Genomic DNA, 13,560 nt, shown 5'->3' with positions numbered 1-13,560 from the left:
AAAAAAAAAAAAAAAAAAAAAAGGATAACAGGTTTTTGATCTTTTTTAGTAGTAGTAGTGTAATCTTAAATGTGTTATGAAGGCCTATGTGTAGCTACTTAATTTGGGTTTTCGCTGGGACTGGGAGGAGATATGCAGTGGTGAGGGTGGGGTAGGAAATGTGATATTTTGGTTCCCTCGCAATCTGAGTGTGTGGTGGTGGTGTGAAATTCCCCTTACTATTGCGATTTCTCCCTCACTTATCTATCTTTAACCTCACCCATTATATTTTGACTTATTACACTTTGTGTCTCCTCCTTTTTCAGAACATTAATTAAACCCATATTCTTTCACCTTAGCTTCTACAAATTACTGGTGCAGTCTTGTCCGATCTACATGATGCTTAATTTTTACACATTCAATGAGTTAGTTAAATCAGACGAATGACTCTTATTTAGAAGGACCCAACAGAGTATGTGAGAGGATGTAAATCACGGTAACTCAATGACTCAATAGAAATAGTCGATTTTTGAACCTTAAAAAAGATTTTGTTAGTAGCAAACTAGCAACGAAGCGCTTCCTCGAAAGCAAAGTAAGCACCTTAGATAGATATTTTGTAACCAGTAAGGAAAGATCAATTAAGAATTTAAGGATAGGTTGTAAGCTACGAGTCACGAGTTATGGGTTTAGCTATTTCTTATACGTATAGAAATTTACTTAAAATACAGTTTTAGATAGCGAACTTAAGGATAAATGGAATCTATTGTTGTTGCTCACGAGCCGTAAAGTAATTAAGTAGCTCAACAAACCCTAATTAATTATTTTACCTAATAGGGTAGAATGTGAATGATTATTAATAGTTGGAGACATGAGGAAGTGGGTGAAGAGGAAGAAAGTGAAACTCTTATTTTATTAGGGAAAGGATTTTGCAATTAAGGGGTAATCAAAACCCATACAGAGAGTGTCAGTTTGGGTCAGATCCTGAGCCCCTTTATGCGTTGTCTTGGGCCCTATTTGGTAAAATAGTTAGCATATCAGTCAACTTTAACTTATTTGATTACTATTAATTGTTTAATTTGGTTTAAAAAATCAATTAAAGTGTTTGGTTAATAAGTTTTTCGTAACTCAACAATGCTAAAATTCAAAAAGTTGTTCAAAATAACTTTTTCAATTAACTTTTTGAGAAAAGAAATTATACCAAACAACGCTAATTTACCAAACACTTTTCTCCAATCAACTAATTTTTATCAATTAATCATACATTCTAACACAATCAGTTAACAACCATTTACCAAATAGAACGTTGATAACATTTAATCTAGGGGCCTGAAAAACAATACATTTGTCATATGTGCTTTTAGTCCGTCTTGATAACATTTAGCAGGAGTCTGAAAAAAAAAAATGCATTTGTCATATGTGTTTTTAGTCTAGTACTTTCCAATAATAAACACTAAGTGTGTCAGGGTGCGGTAAATTATTGTGTGGACCATGGTCCACATAGTGTTGTATGTACCATAACAAAAAGTATATTTTTAATATACTAAATATACATTATTTGTGTACTGAATGTACATTATACAATAATATATTAAAAGTATATTATTTTTATACTGAATATATATTATTTGATAGTATGATCCACACAATAATGATTGATTGGTTAGTGTGCATACTGGGATCAAACATATATATGATATGCATTTGATCCCATTTTTTTAAAAAAAATGGTTTGAACGCATATAGTATATGCATTCGAGTCAATTTAAAAAAAATTAATTGCAACACATACGGTATATGAATTTGATAATTTAATATTTTTTTCAATGCGTTAAACACAACTAGTAGTGTGCATCGGTCGGATATAGACTGATCGGATTTCCATCCACCTATTCGATCGGTTTTCGGATTTGTATTTGATTACCCGCCCCTTCATTTTTTTAAAGCTATAACCTATCGGATATATACATTCGGATAACGGATATCCGAATTGGGATATCAGTTTGTAATTGGATATTTTAAATGTAATATTAAAAAGATTTTAAATACAGTTTTTTTTTGGGGAAAAGTTAATAAAAACTAAACAATATAACAAAATACTACTTTGTACTTCACAAATATTGTAATAAAGCTATTTTAGCATTCTGCCTTTCCTAACTTTCTAAGTAAACAACAAAATAAAACATACAACTAATCAACTATACAACTAAATACAAGTAACATGTTACTAAGTTAGTGAAGTTATAACTTTAGTGAACTACTGAACTTACAAAATACAATTAAAAATTATAATCATAGCAAACACTAATTATACAAAAATTCTAAGTTCACTTCAACAAAAAATCTCAGTTTAACTTCAAAAAAGTTCTAAGTTAAACTTTCAGATTTCAGCTTTCAGCAAACTTTGGTATCTCAGCACTCAACACTTTCAGTAGCATTGCAGCAAGCCAGCACTTAACCAATAATGGTATAACACTACTGTACTCTTCTTCCTGTTAACATTAAAACTTAAGACAATATTAAGCAACATTAACTAAGTAAACATCTAACTAAGTAGCAATATTAGGCAGTAGGAATTAGGCCAATAGCCAATAGGCTCAGAATACATTTTTTCATATCAAGGATGTGGGCAAATTGTTCAAAATGTGTTATAGTAGCACATTAGCAACATACCAACACCATCCCATTTATTCAGACAGAGGTGGAAGCATCATCATAGCCAACCAATAAAACAGTAAAACATAATGCATTAAAATTGAACATAGAGCAAGTAAGAGGTATACCATAGATTCAGAATGGTTGAATTGCAGAAATGGACATCAGTACATCACTCATATCTGTTGAGCTCAACTCATCTAAGGCCAACAACATTTCCATGATAGAAAGTTATCAAGCCACTTAGAGGTTAAACAACACTGCTTGTGGAGTAAAACATGCGAACAACTAACAGAACCATAACAAATTAACATAAACAAATGGAAATGTTAAACAAATAATAAATACATTACAGGTATTGATGTAAACATAGATGGTACAGTAGCTCTAGTGGGCAAATCTGCAAAATAGAATAAGAATGAGTTATAAGAAAATAAAGAATTAAGAAAATACAAAAAAAAAAAGAATTAAAGAATTAAAGACCGAACTTTTTCTAATCTTTCAACCTCATCTAAGTTCTCCTCAATTGTGATTGACTGATTTGGTAACCTCAACCAATCTCGTGTACAAAGTAGGACTTCCACTATTCTAGGAGTCAAGGAACTTCTAAATGCATCAAGCATCCTTCTACTTGTGTTAAATGCACTTTCAGAGGCAACTGTGGATATAGGAACTGCAAGCACATCTCTAGCCATTTTGGAGAGAATAGGAAATCTCTCACTATTGCCCTTCCACCACTTTAAAACATCAAAAGCAGTAGAGTCATCATTCTCCACAATACTTTCACTCAAGTACACTTGCAACTCTTTCTGCTTACTGCTTCCACCACAACTCTCCATTCTCTTTTTTCTTAGTTGACTCTTCAACCTTGACTGAGGCCTACCAATTGTACAACTTGTAGCCTAAGACTGGACAATTTGAGTAGAGGATTCTGATTGGGTTGAACTGACAGAATATGTAGTTGCATAGTCATTATACAACTTAGCCATTGCATGTTGGACCTTGGCAAAACAAGCTTTGTCTTTATCTTCTCCATACAACTGGACAAACTGATAAGGCATATACTCCTCCTTATCTCTGGGGTCTAGAATATTGGCAAAAAAAAATGACAAAGTTCATTTTTTCTGGATCCTCCCAATATTTATCAAACTTGTTTTTTCTAAATAATAAATCTAAACTATATATAAAAGCAATATCCTCCTCCAAAACTTTTCCGCCCAAATGTAGGGGCATTTTAGTAATTATATATATTATTCCTAAATCCTATCCTAATTAATAACTACGCACATATGATATACGATATATATATATGTATACTAGTCTTTTCTGTGCGCGATGCGCAAAAACGTATGCCCAATATTTATATTTTAAAAAATAACTTACAAATTCTTACTAATTAAAATCTAAATAAAAAAATTATTTAATATATAATGTCTACAAATGTTATTATCATTAAATAATATAAGAAAATATATGGTGGATGCATGTGCATTGTAAAGTTAATGGAAAAGATAACGGAAGTTATAACGGTAAGGGTATTTTTGTCCAAAAAATTGTATAGTACAACTCTAAAAACACAATGTACAAAATGATTAGCAATGAAGATAAGGACATAAATGAGGGATATAACTTTGATTGACACTTATTATGTTTTTAGATATATAAATATAGTATTATCCTATTATACCTATATGTAATTATGAAATTGGCAGTTACATACGTTCATATGGAAATAGTTATTATATAAATAAATATCTTACAATACTACATATTTCTTTCCCTAATTTCATCCTAATCCCATTATATCATCTTCATTAGTAATCATTATGCACTCCTTTCCATAACATAATCTTAATCTGAGTATATATTCTCCCATCTTCTTCTATTGTTGCAAAAAAATTCTTCATCCTTCCCCATTATTTTTTCCCTTTTCTCGCCAAAAGGAAGAAAGGAGCTAGCAAATAAGGATTATCAACTATGAGTGTTTCGAGTGTGCGCAGTGAATTTTGATTTATAGGATAAGTATTCATGTTCACCAAAATACTTTTTTCCCAAAGTAATCATTTTCGTAAGTGTTTATGTGCACCATCTTTCTAAAATCCTTCAAAAATAATTTCTAAAATCCCTCAAAAATAATTACTATAGTATTTGTGAATATACGAAAAAGCTAAAAATCATTGTAAAGGAAAACTATTAAATAGATTTTAAAACATAGTGTACTATAATATTATTATTAAGTAGTCGTTTCCTCCCTTTTATTATTATACTAATTAAGGGATTATGGAATTAATTATAATTAAGCTAATAATGGAATTAAGTAATTAAGGAAAATAAGGAAATATTTGTAATTAAGCTAATAATAGAGAATAAGAAATTAAGGAATTGAAAGTAATTACAGAGTACTTAAATGGTAATAAAATTATCTTCATAATAAAAATTCATATTAATGTTTTTTAAAATTATTTTCCCTTTACCCATATTTATTTTAATAATAATATAATTTCATAAATCATATTACATATTGATTTTTCTAAAGTAAATGCAATAAAATGAGTCATATATTATTGATACTTTTGCATTGATCTTATCATTAAATAAATGTACACTTTCAAATATTATAATTTACCTTTAATTTTACTATTTAAATATATAATAAAAAAATAATACGTGCATCGCACGGGTAATTTACTAGTTATAAATAAACAAAGGTGAGAATTGAGAAAACATGTAATAAAAATTCCAGACTCAGCTGTAATAAAAAGTAGATAATTAACATTTTACCTTTTCAGTCCCAGCTTCAACTGTAACCATATCTTCCAACATGCAACTCATATCAAAGATCTCAGAGAAGAATGTGTTAGATGTGACATTCTCACTGTCATCTCATAAAAGATTTTTATAAGCTTAACTAAGCTTTCTATAGAAATCCAATCCACAAAAGAAGTAACAGAACTCAAGTCAGCAGAAAAAGATGGATCATTTTCCTCATATGCTTTAAACACTCTTTGATATTGCAATGTTAAGCATAATGTAGGCGTTGTTCCACCTTGTAGGAACATCAAGATGTAAAGCTGATTTGGCTTCCACCCCAATGAGATCAGCTAGCTCTCTAAATTTTTTCAATCTAGCGAGTGAGTTCCTAACCCATCTCACTGCATCCCTCACTCTTTTAACTGATTCATCTGAAAACCTCAAACCATCTTGAACCACTAAGTTTAGGATATGGGTTATATGCACCTCATGTGCATGTACTGCACCTTAACAGAAGAAAAATCCCAATATAACAGCTTGTTCTTAAAAAACCCCAAAGCTGTATTATTAGAAGAAGCATTGTCCACTGTAACAATGAGCACACTTTTAATCCCCCACTCTAATAGACAACTCTCTCTAGGGCTTTTTGCAATATATTCCCCCCTATGAGAAGAAACATAGACAAAGGAAATTATTTTTTTTTCTAAAGCTTTCACAGATCATCAATAAAATGTGCAGTAATGCACATATAGTTAATCCCCTGGACAGAAATCCATGTATCAGTGGTTAAACTAACCCTTTGGGTGCCCATCCTAAACAACTTCTTAAGGTTTAGGCTCTCATCTAGGAAAATTTGGTAGATGTCCCTAGATATGGTCCACCTAGAAGAGATCTGAAACCTAGGACATGCTACAAGAATAAACTTCTTGAAACCCTGGCCCTTAACAAACCTAAAAGGGATCTCATCTATGATTATCAACTCACACAATGCCCTCCTAATAGCCTCTTGCTTGGTCTAAAAATGATAGTACATGTATTACTATTCTTTTTTTATTTTTTTCATGGTATTAATAAAATACTTGATAAATAAATATATAACATTATTTTGTATTATAACTTTGATATTTAATTACAATATAGTGTAAAAAGAACATAATGAACAATGTAATGAATATCAATTGATGAATTTGAATGTAAATAATCTTTGCATTAGAGAAAATAAAGACAATATAACTAATGAAATTATTTTTCTTATTTAATTTACTGATAATGATTTTCTTTTTTAAATAAAGGCATTGTAGACACATAATTCTAAATTAAAGAAATGCATATATATCATTTTTTTGTTGTAACTACTAATTTATTTAATTCAATAAGAGTAAAATAGACTGATCCCTCTTCAATTTGTTGGGTTATTTGAGTACTCTCTTTGTCAACCAATCTCCAAGTAATTAATATAATTAGCTTCAAATTATTTTTAAACTTTTTTATAGTATTAATAAAATATTTGGTAAATAAATATATAACATTATTTTGTATTATAACTTTGATATTTAATTACAAGATATTATCAAAATAAGATAATGGACAATGTAATGAATATCAATTGATAAATTTGAATGTAAAGAATCTTTGAATGAGAGAAAATAAGGACAATATAAATAATGAAATTATTTCTCTTATTTAATTTAATTTTTTGATAATGAATAATTTTTTCAAATAAAGGTATTTTAGACACATAATTCTAAATTAAAAAAATACATATGTATCATTTTTTGTTGTCTCTACTAATTTATTTATTAATTTAATAAGAGTAAAATATGGTGAGGAACTTAATCATGCCAAATTTGATTGGGATGAAGTTCGAACCTAAGACCTTTCTTATAGAAATTAATGGGTAAGTTAAAAATTAACGGAATATTAACGGAGAAGAGAATATTTAACGGAAAACTTAAAGGATAACCATATAATTAAGGATAAATTAGGAAATCTCAATGAAAAATATAAATCTAAACAATCTGAACCGTCCATTTGATTAAATAATTTGACCACCCATTTTTTCTACCTATTTTAGGCCTAACTCTCTTTGGCTCTTATTAGTATAGTAGAGATATAATTTTTACTTTGAATTCTAATATAATAATATATGTGAAATTTTAATATCTAATATCTGGATAAAACTTGTATTATGATATAACATAATTAAAAATATTCGAACCAACAATCAATTGAGTTCAATCAAAATATAAAACTTGGTATGGAGTTCAATTTTAATTTTAATTTTGATAATGTGAATAATTTCTAAAATTTTAAGTATAATCAAATAAATAATGTTTAAATAAGTAATATAAGTAGAAAAGATAGAAGATTGTGATAAGTAAAAGAAGATGATAATGAATAAATATATAAGTAAATAATGGAGAGAATGTAGTTATCTAAAAACATAATAAGTCTCAATCAAAGTTATATCCCTCATTTATGTCTATGTTTTTAATGCTAACCATTTTGTACATTGTGCATTTAGAGTTATACTATACAAATTTTTGGACAAAAATACCCTTGCCGTTATAACTTCCGCTATCTTTTCCATTAACTTTACCATGCACATGCATCCACCACATCTTTTCTTATATTCTTTAATGATAATAATATTTGTAGACATTATATATTGGATTAATATAATAAATAAATTTTTTCATTTAGATTTTAATTAATAATAATTTGTTAGTTATTTTTTAAAATATATATATTGGGCATATGTTTTTGCGCATCGCGCATAGAAAAGACTAGTATTAACATATAGCCAAATAGATGATAAATGATTCTGTATTAAATTTAGAAAATAATTTTTAATAGTTTTTTCAGTTTTCTGAAAATTCGAAAAATTGATTTATATTTTCAAAATAAAAAACGCTACTAATAAACATGTTTTTGTTTTTATTTTCTTCTTTTTTTTTTTTGAATATTAGTAATTCTAATCCACCACCTCCCGTATAAAGGGAAGGGTTTGATGCCACTGGACCACAAGCTCCTTGGCTTATTTTCTTCTTTAATTTTTCAATTCTTCAAAACATTGGAGAAAATTTTCGGTCAGTATTCGCAATGTTCCAGTTTTCCACAATATTTAAAACTTGTCAATTTCTGTCAATTCTGCCATTATTGCCCATCCATAGCACACCGAGTTACCGACATACGGTGGCAACAAATCCATTGCAACCCTCATAATTACTCCAAAATCTAACCTTTGTTTCGGTCCTGAGAAAAATGGCACACCACCCGCATAAACACTCACCTCCACCGCCGCCCCCAGTAGTAAAGGAGCATCATCCACCTCCGCCGCCAGTAGTGAAGGAGCACCATCCGCCTCCGCCGGTAGGTCACGTGCACCATAATCCACCTCCGCCAGCAGTCCACCACGCTCCTCCTCCTCCGGCCCATCCCCATCCTCCGCATCATCATCCCCACTAGATCCTATGCAGGTGACTTAGATCATCTCCGATCTGCAGATCTGGTGTATCCACGGTGGTTGCGAGTATTTCCGGCTTTATAAATATATATATCTCATTATAAAGTAAGTTAGCAATCTCAGTTCCACGGTGATGGAACATATATATATATATATATACATATATGCGTCTGTGTCTGTTTGTGTTTTGTATGAAATTGAATAATCTGGGCCTCTTGATTTTAGTCAAGCTCTGTACTAGCTAGTATATATGGAACTAGGATTCGTGTTTACTGTGGACGCAACCACTATGTATTCAATAAATAAACATCGTTTTAGCATAATACTTGTATTTTATCAGAGTTTGATTTTTTTTTTTTTTTTGAGTACATCAGAGTTTGATTAGTTTAACTGATTTCAATGTTCTTCTATGTTTGATGTATTCACAATACATATCAAATGAAGTCAAACTAGAGGGTGTAGCTCTTACAGAGAATACTGATTAGCTTATATATAGTGATTGAGTACAATTTGCTGATTACAAGTAAAATTATTTATATTGTTTAATTTATTTGACTAATTAACATTAAATTATTTTAAATTTGATATAAAATATGAGTATGGAACTCTATATACCCTAGTGATTATTTCATAAAAACGTTCTCACTTTGGCATCCATTTAGGGATGTATTGTGAGCTTCAAGCTAACAAATTGACCAATTTTTAGTTATGGCAAGGGATAGAAGAAGTCTTACTATGGTTGGCTTGACAATTATACTTAAAATATCAAAGTAATCTTCTCCATCAACCTAATTGAATCCTTTGGCAACAAGTCGAACCTTGTAACACTCAATTCATCCATTTGCCTTCCTCTTGAGTCTTGCATCTTATCACATTCATATCATGTTTAGGTGGAACCAGCTTTCAAGTGTTGTTGTGCAATAGGACATTAAGCTCTTGGTTCATCGTTGTTCGCCATTCAGGGCTCTACACGGCTTGAGAGTAGTAGGTCGTAGGCTCAGAATCTTCTACACTTGCGATCAAAGGTTTGTTACATGTAGAGCCACGAGTCATGTGACAAAGTACTATATGATGGGTTCGTTGAGCTTAAGCTGTAGGTCAGCGATGTTCGTGATTAGAAGGAAAAACTAGAGGATACTTGGGTGTCAATTCTGCCATTAGGGGGGGTGGGGGGTGGGGTGGGGGTATGGACACATTGATAGACGCCAAAAGTACCTATTTATCTATAACTTATTAAGTTAATTTCTTGCTAAAAACAAGTCTTAGAGAGTGCAATTATGTGTTTACATGTTATTTTACTAACAAATTGCAAATAAGTTCTGTGTGGAGTGTTTTGAAGAATTCCCACAGGAATGAAGGCTGAAATCAACCGAAAGAGAGCATAAACCATTGAAAGAAAGAATCAATCCACATGGGAACACACGAAGACCAAACCGGAAACAACAAAAGGAAACGAAAATGAAGAAACCACGCCCACGAGCCTCACACGCGTGTGAGCTGGCGTGGAAATATTCCAGTAACCGTCCACGCCAGTCCACACGCGTGTGGCAGACGTGGGGCGGCACCAGAAAATCTGCGCGATGTTTTAGTATTTAAGGGACATTTCAGCTAGGTTTAGGGAGTTTTTTTTTTCACATTTTCTATTCTACATTTTAGGTTAGGTTTAGATAGGATTAGGAGAAGAGGAGGAGCTCCTTGGAGAAGAGAACTTAGATCTCCATAGCTTTGAAGATCTTTTGGGTAACTTCTTTCATTAAAGACTTGTTTTCTCTTTGGATTTCTCTTGCTTTTCCTTTTTCCTTAAAGTTGTTTGCTTTTTATATTGATCTTGTAGATATGCTTTTATATTTTGATGCTTTGATGTTGTTAAAGCCTATGAGAGGCTAATCCCTAGGATAGGGGCTAGATTGAATGGATGATTGGTGTTCATGATCTAATTTGATGAATGAGTTTGATTTCTTTAGGGAATGTTGAATTTGTGTGTATGTTTTGTATGATCTTGTTGGATCGAGGGCCCCGATCTCTTCAAGAGTATAGGATCATCTCTTTGGCTAGATATCGCAAAGAGATGTAGCCCACTACCCACATCTCCCGCTCTCAATCTGAGAGGATGAGATCCGGAGGGAACTTGTAGACAAGGTGTTTGATGAAATTCCCCAACCGACTGAGGATTGGGAGCTTGAGTGTGACGTCACTCAGGACAATGTTCCAAGCTCCTTCAATCATGACTCGATTGAAATCAACACTCTACCTTGCGCGTTGAACCAATCTCCATGATATCTTAGCCCCATCCGTCTTTATTTCCCTTTGCTTACTTCTTTATTTTATCAACCTTTGCCCTCTTAACATTTCCTTTTTACCAAATATCCACATGCTCCATCTTAACGTTATTCAAACAAACCAAGGTAGCAAAGCCGTATATTCTCCAATTTGCCATCCGCGAGAGATACGACACTCGGGGAGTTTATGACTCTTTGTTTTAACACCCTCCATATCGCACATCCACCTTCACATTCATTCCCACTACACTCACAACATCACACATTGTTTAATCACATCTCGTATATCTTTTCTCCTTTAGATTAAACACTTGGCAATGCCTCTTTGCCCGGCCAACCTATACCCACCACGTGGGGCACATGTCGGATCTTTTGCATGTGTCTCCAGGCTTGCCTATATAAAACATATTTATTGCTAAAGATGGGGACTTTTCTAAAAATTACATATATATCCAGACCTACTTGACTTCGACTCCAAGCTTGGGTTGCATGATTGGCTACAACGGAACAACCATCTCGAGCCTTGATGTAAGGAGTCGACACGAAAAAAACCATCAATGTATCCACTGAAATTTTGACCACGGAAAAAGGGAACAAGTTGGATTTTCCAGAACAAATAATTTGAGGAAGTAAATAAGTTAGAGAAATATAAAGTGATGGGTCGTTTGTAGGGTATTTAGTGGGATCGTGTAGAGAGGTAATATCTGAGTTGGTGCAAGAGAAGGAGATGGCGGTGTCAGTGGCGTCGACAGCGAGGGGACATCAGGATCGGCATCCCCGATAGGTGGTGACGACATGGCTATAGTATTGGTGGTAGCCATGGATTATTTGGTCTACTAATACTTGATGGGAATAGTAATACTTGCAAAGAGTTTTATTATTAATCAATCGTATTTATAAAGTACAAGAAAAGATTATTTATAGAGATACATGAATTAGTCCTAGCTAGGTCAGAACTCCTAAAAGTAAATTTACAATAATACACTGAAACGTAAAGGAATTCTAAAGCTAGCTGATAGATTTAGAGTTGTAATAATAACCAGAGTGTGAATTTACATGAGGTGATTTCGTTTTGCTTGCATGGTGGCGGATTCAAGGTCCCCAATGAAGAAAAGGATCTTATCCAGCATGCCCAAACAAGGCTTTTCTTCTTCCTCCACACTTTTAGCGGTGTTGCTGCTGCTTTCATCCCTCTTCTTGCCCAAATGTCGTTGAATCTCTCCTCCATGGATAAGGTAATAATCATCTCCTTCCCTTATAATCTTCAACCCCCTGATTGGGTCCAATCAATACAACATACCCTAGTTTAATTACCATACCCACCAACCAATCTCAATAATTATGCAAAAAAAAAAAAAAAAAAAGAAGAAAAGGAATTAGCTTCAGAGAATCATCGAATTGAATGCACGACTTACAATCCAACTCGATCGCACCGATCCTGCACTGCGTATGTGTCCTTCCATGATCTGGAACCAGTTGGGGCGTAGAATGCCGCATGATCTAAACCCCACCTCTCTTTAAACAGATCGCACCATAAACTCTCTTCTGATCCTAACGCTTTCCATCTCCTGCAAACTTCACCCAACCAAAACCACACTTTTGTTAGCTCTTTTCTGATTCTGCAATCGAGTCAGTAGATTATCGACAAATCACAAATCCACTTAATTTGTGTGTTCCTGAATTAATAGAGATCCCATCTTAGGAAAAGCAACAATTCGATTGATTTCCCGAATGCGATTGATCCCAAAATCAAGAAATTTGGATAAATCTGGCATGGGAATTCATAAAATTAAACAATTAAAAATAAAACCCCTACATTCAAGCAATAATTTAAAATTCACCTAATTGAGCAGCTGCGAGATTGTGATGATCCAGTAAACGCAAAATTTTCAGACACAGCTCCGATGGTAGTCTTTCCATCTTATCTAGAAAGGAGAGAGAGAGAGCTCAGTCTGTAATTCAGCAGCTGCTAGATCGTCTCCACCTTTCATTTTTAATGGACGGGATCTTCCTTAATAAGTTAATAACGTTACCAAAGAGCGGCATAGGTAACCGTCACTACTCACTAGTTAATAGTTAACTATATCATAGATCGGTTAATAGAGCAATATGAACTTTTTTTGTTTCGCCACCACCGATCATATGACCTCTCACTTGGGAGAGTTACTACATTGACAAATTATTGTGTGGACCGTAGTCCATAGAGTTGTGTGGACCACGGTCCAAATTATCGTAGTCAATATTATGTTTTAAAATAATGTACATTATACTTTAGAATAATGTACATTTAAAGTTATTGTTGCAGTTGGACGCGCGGAAAATGAAACTAAGTAAAACGATATTGTTTTGGACCGTGGTCCACGCAATAACCATTGCACTACATGCCACTTGACCACAAGGTCATTGGCAAAGCAATATGTACTTAATTATCTA

At 32.7% G+C, this 13,560-nt stretch overlaps 2 protein-coding genes across 2 annotated transcripts in view; both read right to left on the bottom strand.

Moving 5' to 3' along the window:
* The window catches only part of LOC116011925 (rhodanese-like domain-containing protein 14, chloroplastic), a 2,486-nt gene extending 2,362 nt beyond the window's left edge, over nucleotides 1–124 (bottom strand). Inside the window, exon 1 of the mRNA XM_031251358.1 lies at nucleotides 23–124. The gene's annotated coding sequence lies outside the window, so the exon portion shown is untranslated. The remainder of the gene's footprint in view (nucleotides 1–22) is intronic.
* An 11,852-nt stretch (nucleotides 125–11,976) lies between these two features.
* Nucleotides 11,977–13,156, bottom strand: LOC116013957 (F-box protein SKIP31-like). Its single transcript, XM_031253926.1, has 3 exons — nucleotides 12,969–13,156; nucleotides 12,543–12,702; nucleotides 11,977–12,399 (listed from the first exon to the last, which is right to left on the bottom strand). Exons 1-3 carry the CDS (start codon nucleotides 13,045–13,047, stop codon nucleotides 12,180–12,182), a joined length of 459 nt encoding a protein of 152 aa, XP_031109786.1. The 5' UTR covers nucleotides 13,048–13,156; the 3' UTR covers nucleotides 11,977–12,179.
* Nucleotides 13,157–13,560: the final 404 nt, after the last annotated feature.

The sequence above is a fragment of the Ipomoea triloba genome, chromosome 3, assembly GCF_003576645.1.
Source record: "Ipomoea triloba cultivar NCNSP0323 chromosome 3, ASM357664v1".
NCBI classification, from domain to species: domain Eukaryota; kingdom Viridiplantae; phylum Streptophyta; class Magnoliopsida; order Solanales; family Convolvulaceae; genus Ipomoea; species Ipomoea triloba.
Note: the sequence above shows the minus strand (reverse complement) of the source record. Positions and strands in the feature narration are given on the sequence as shown.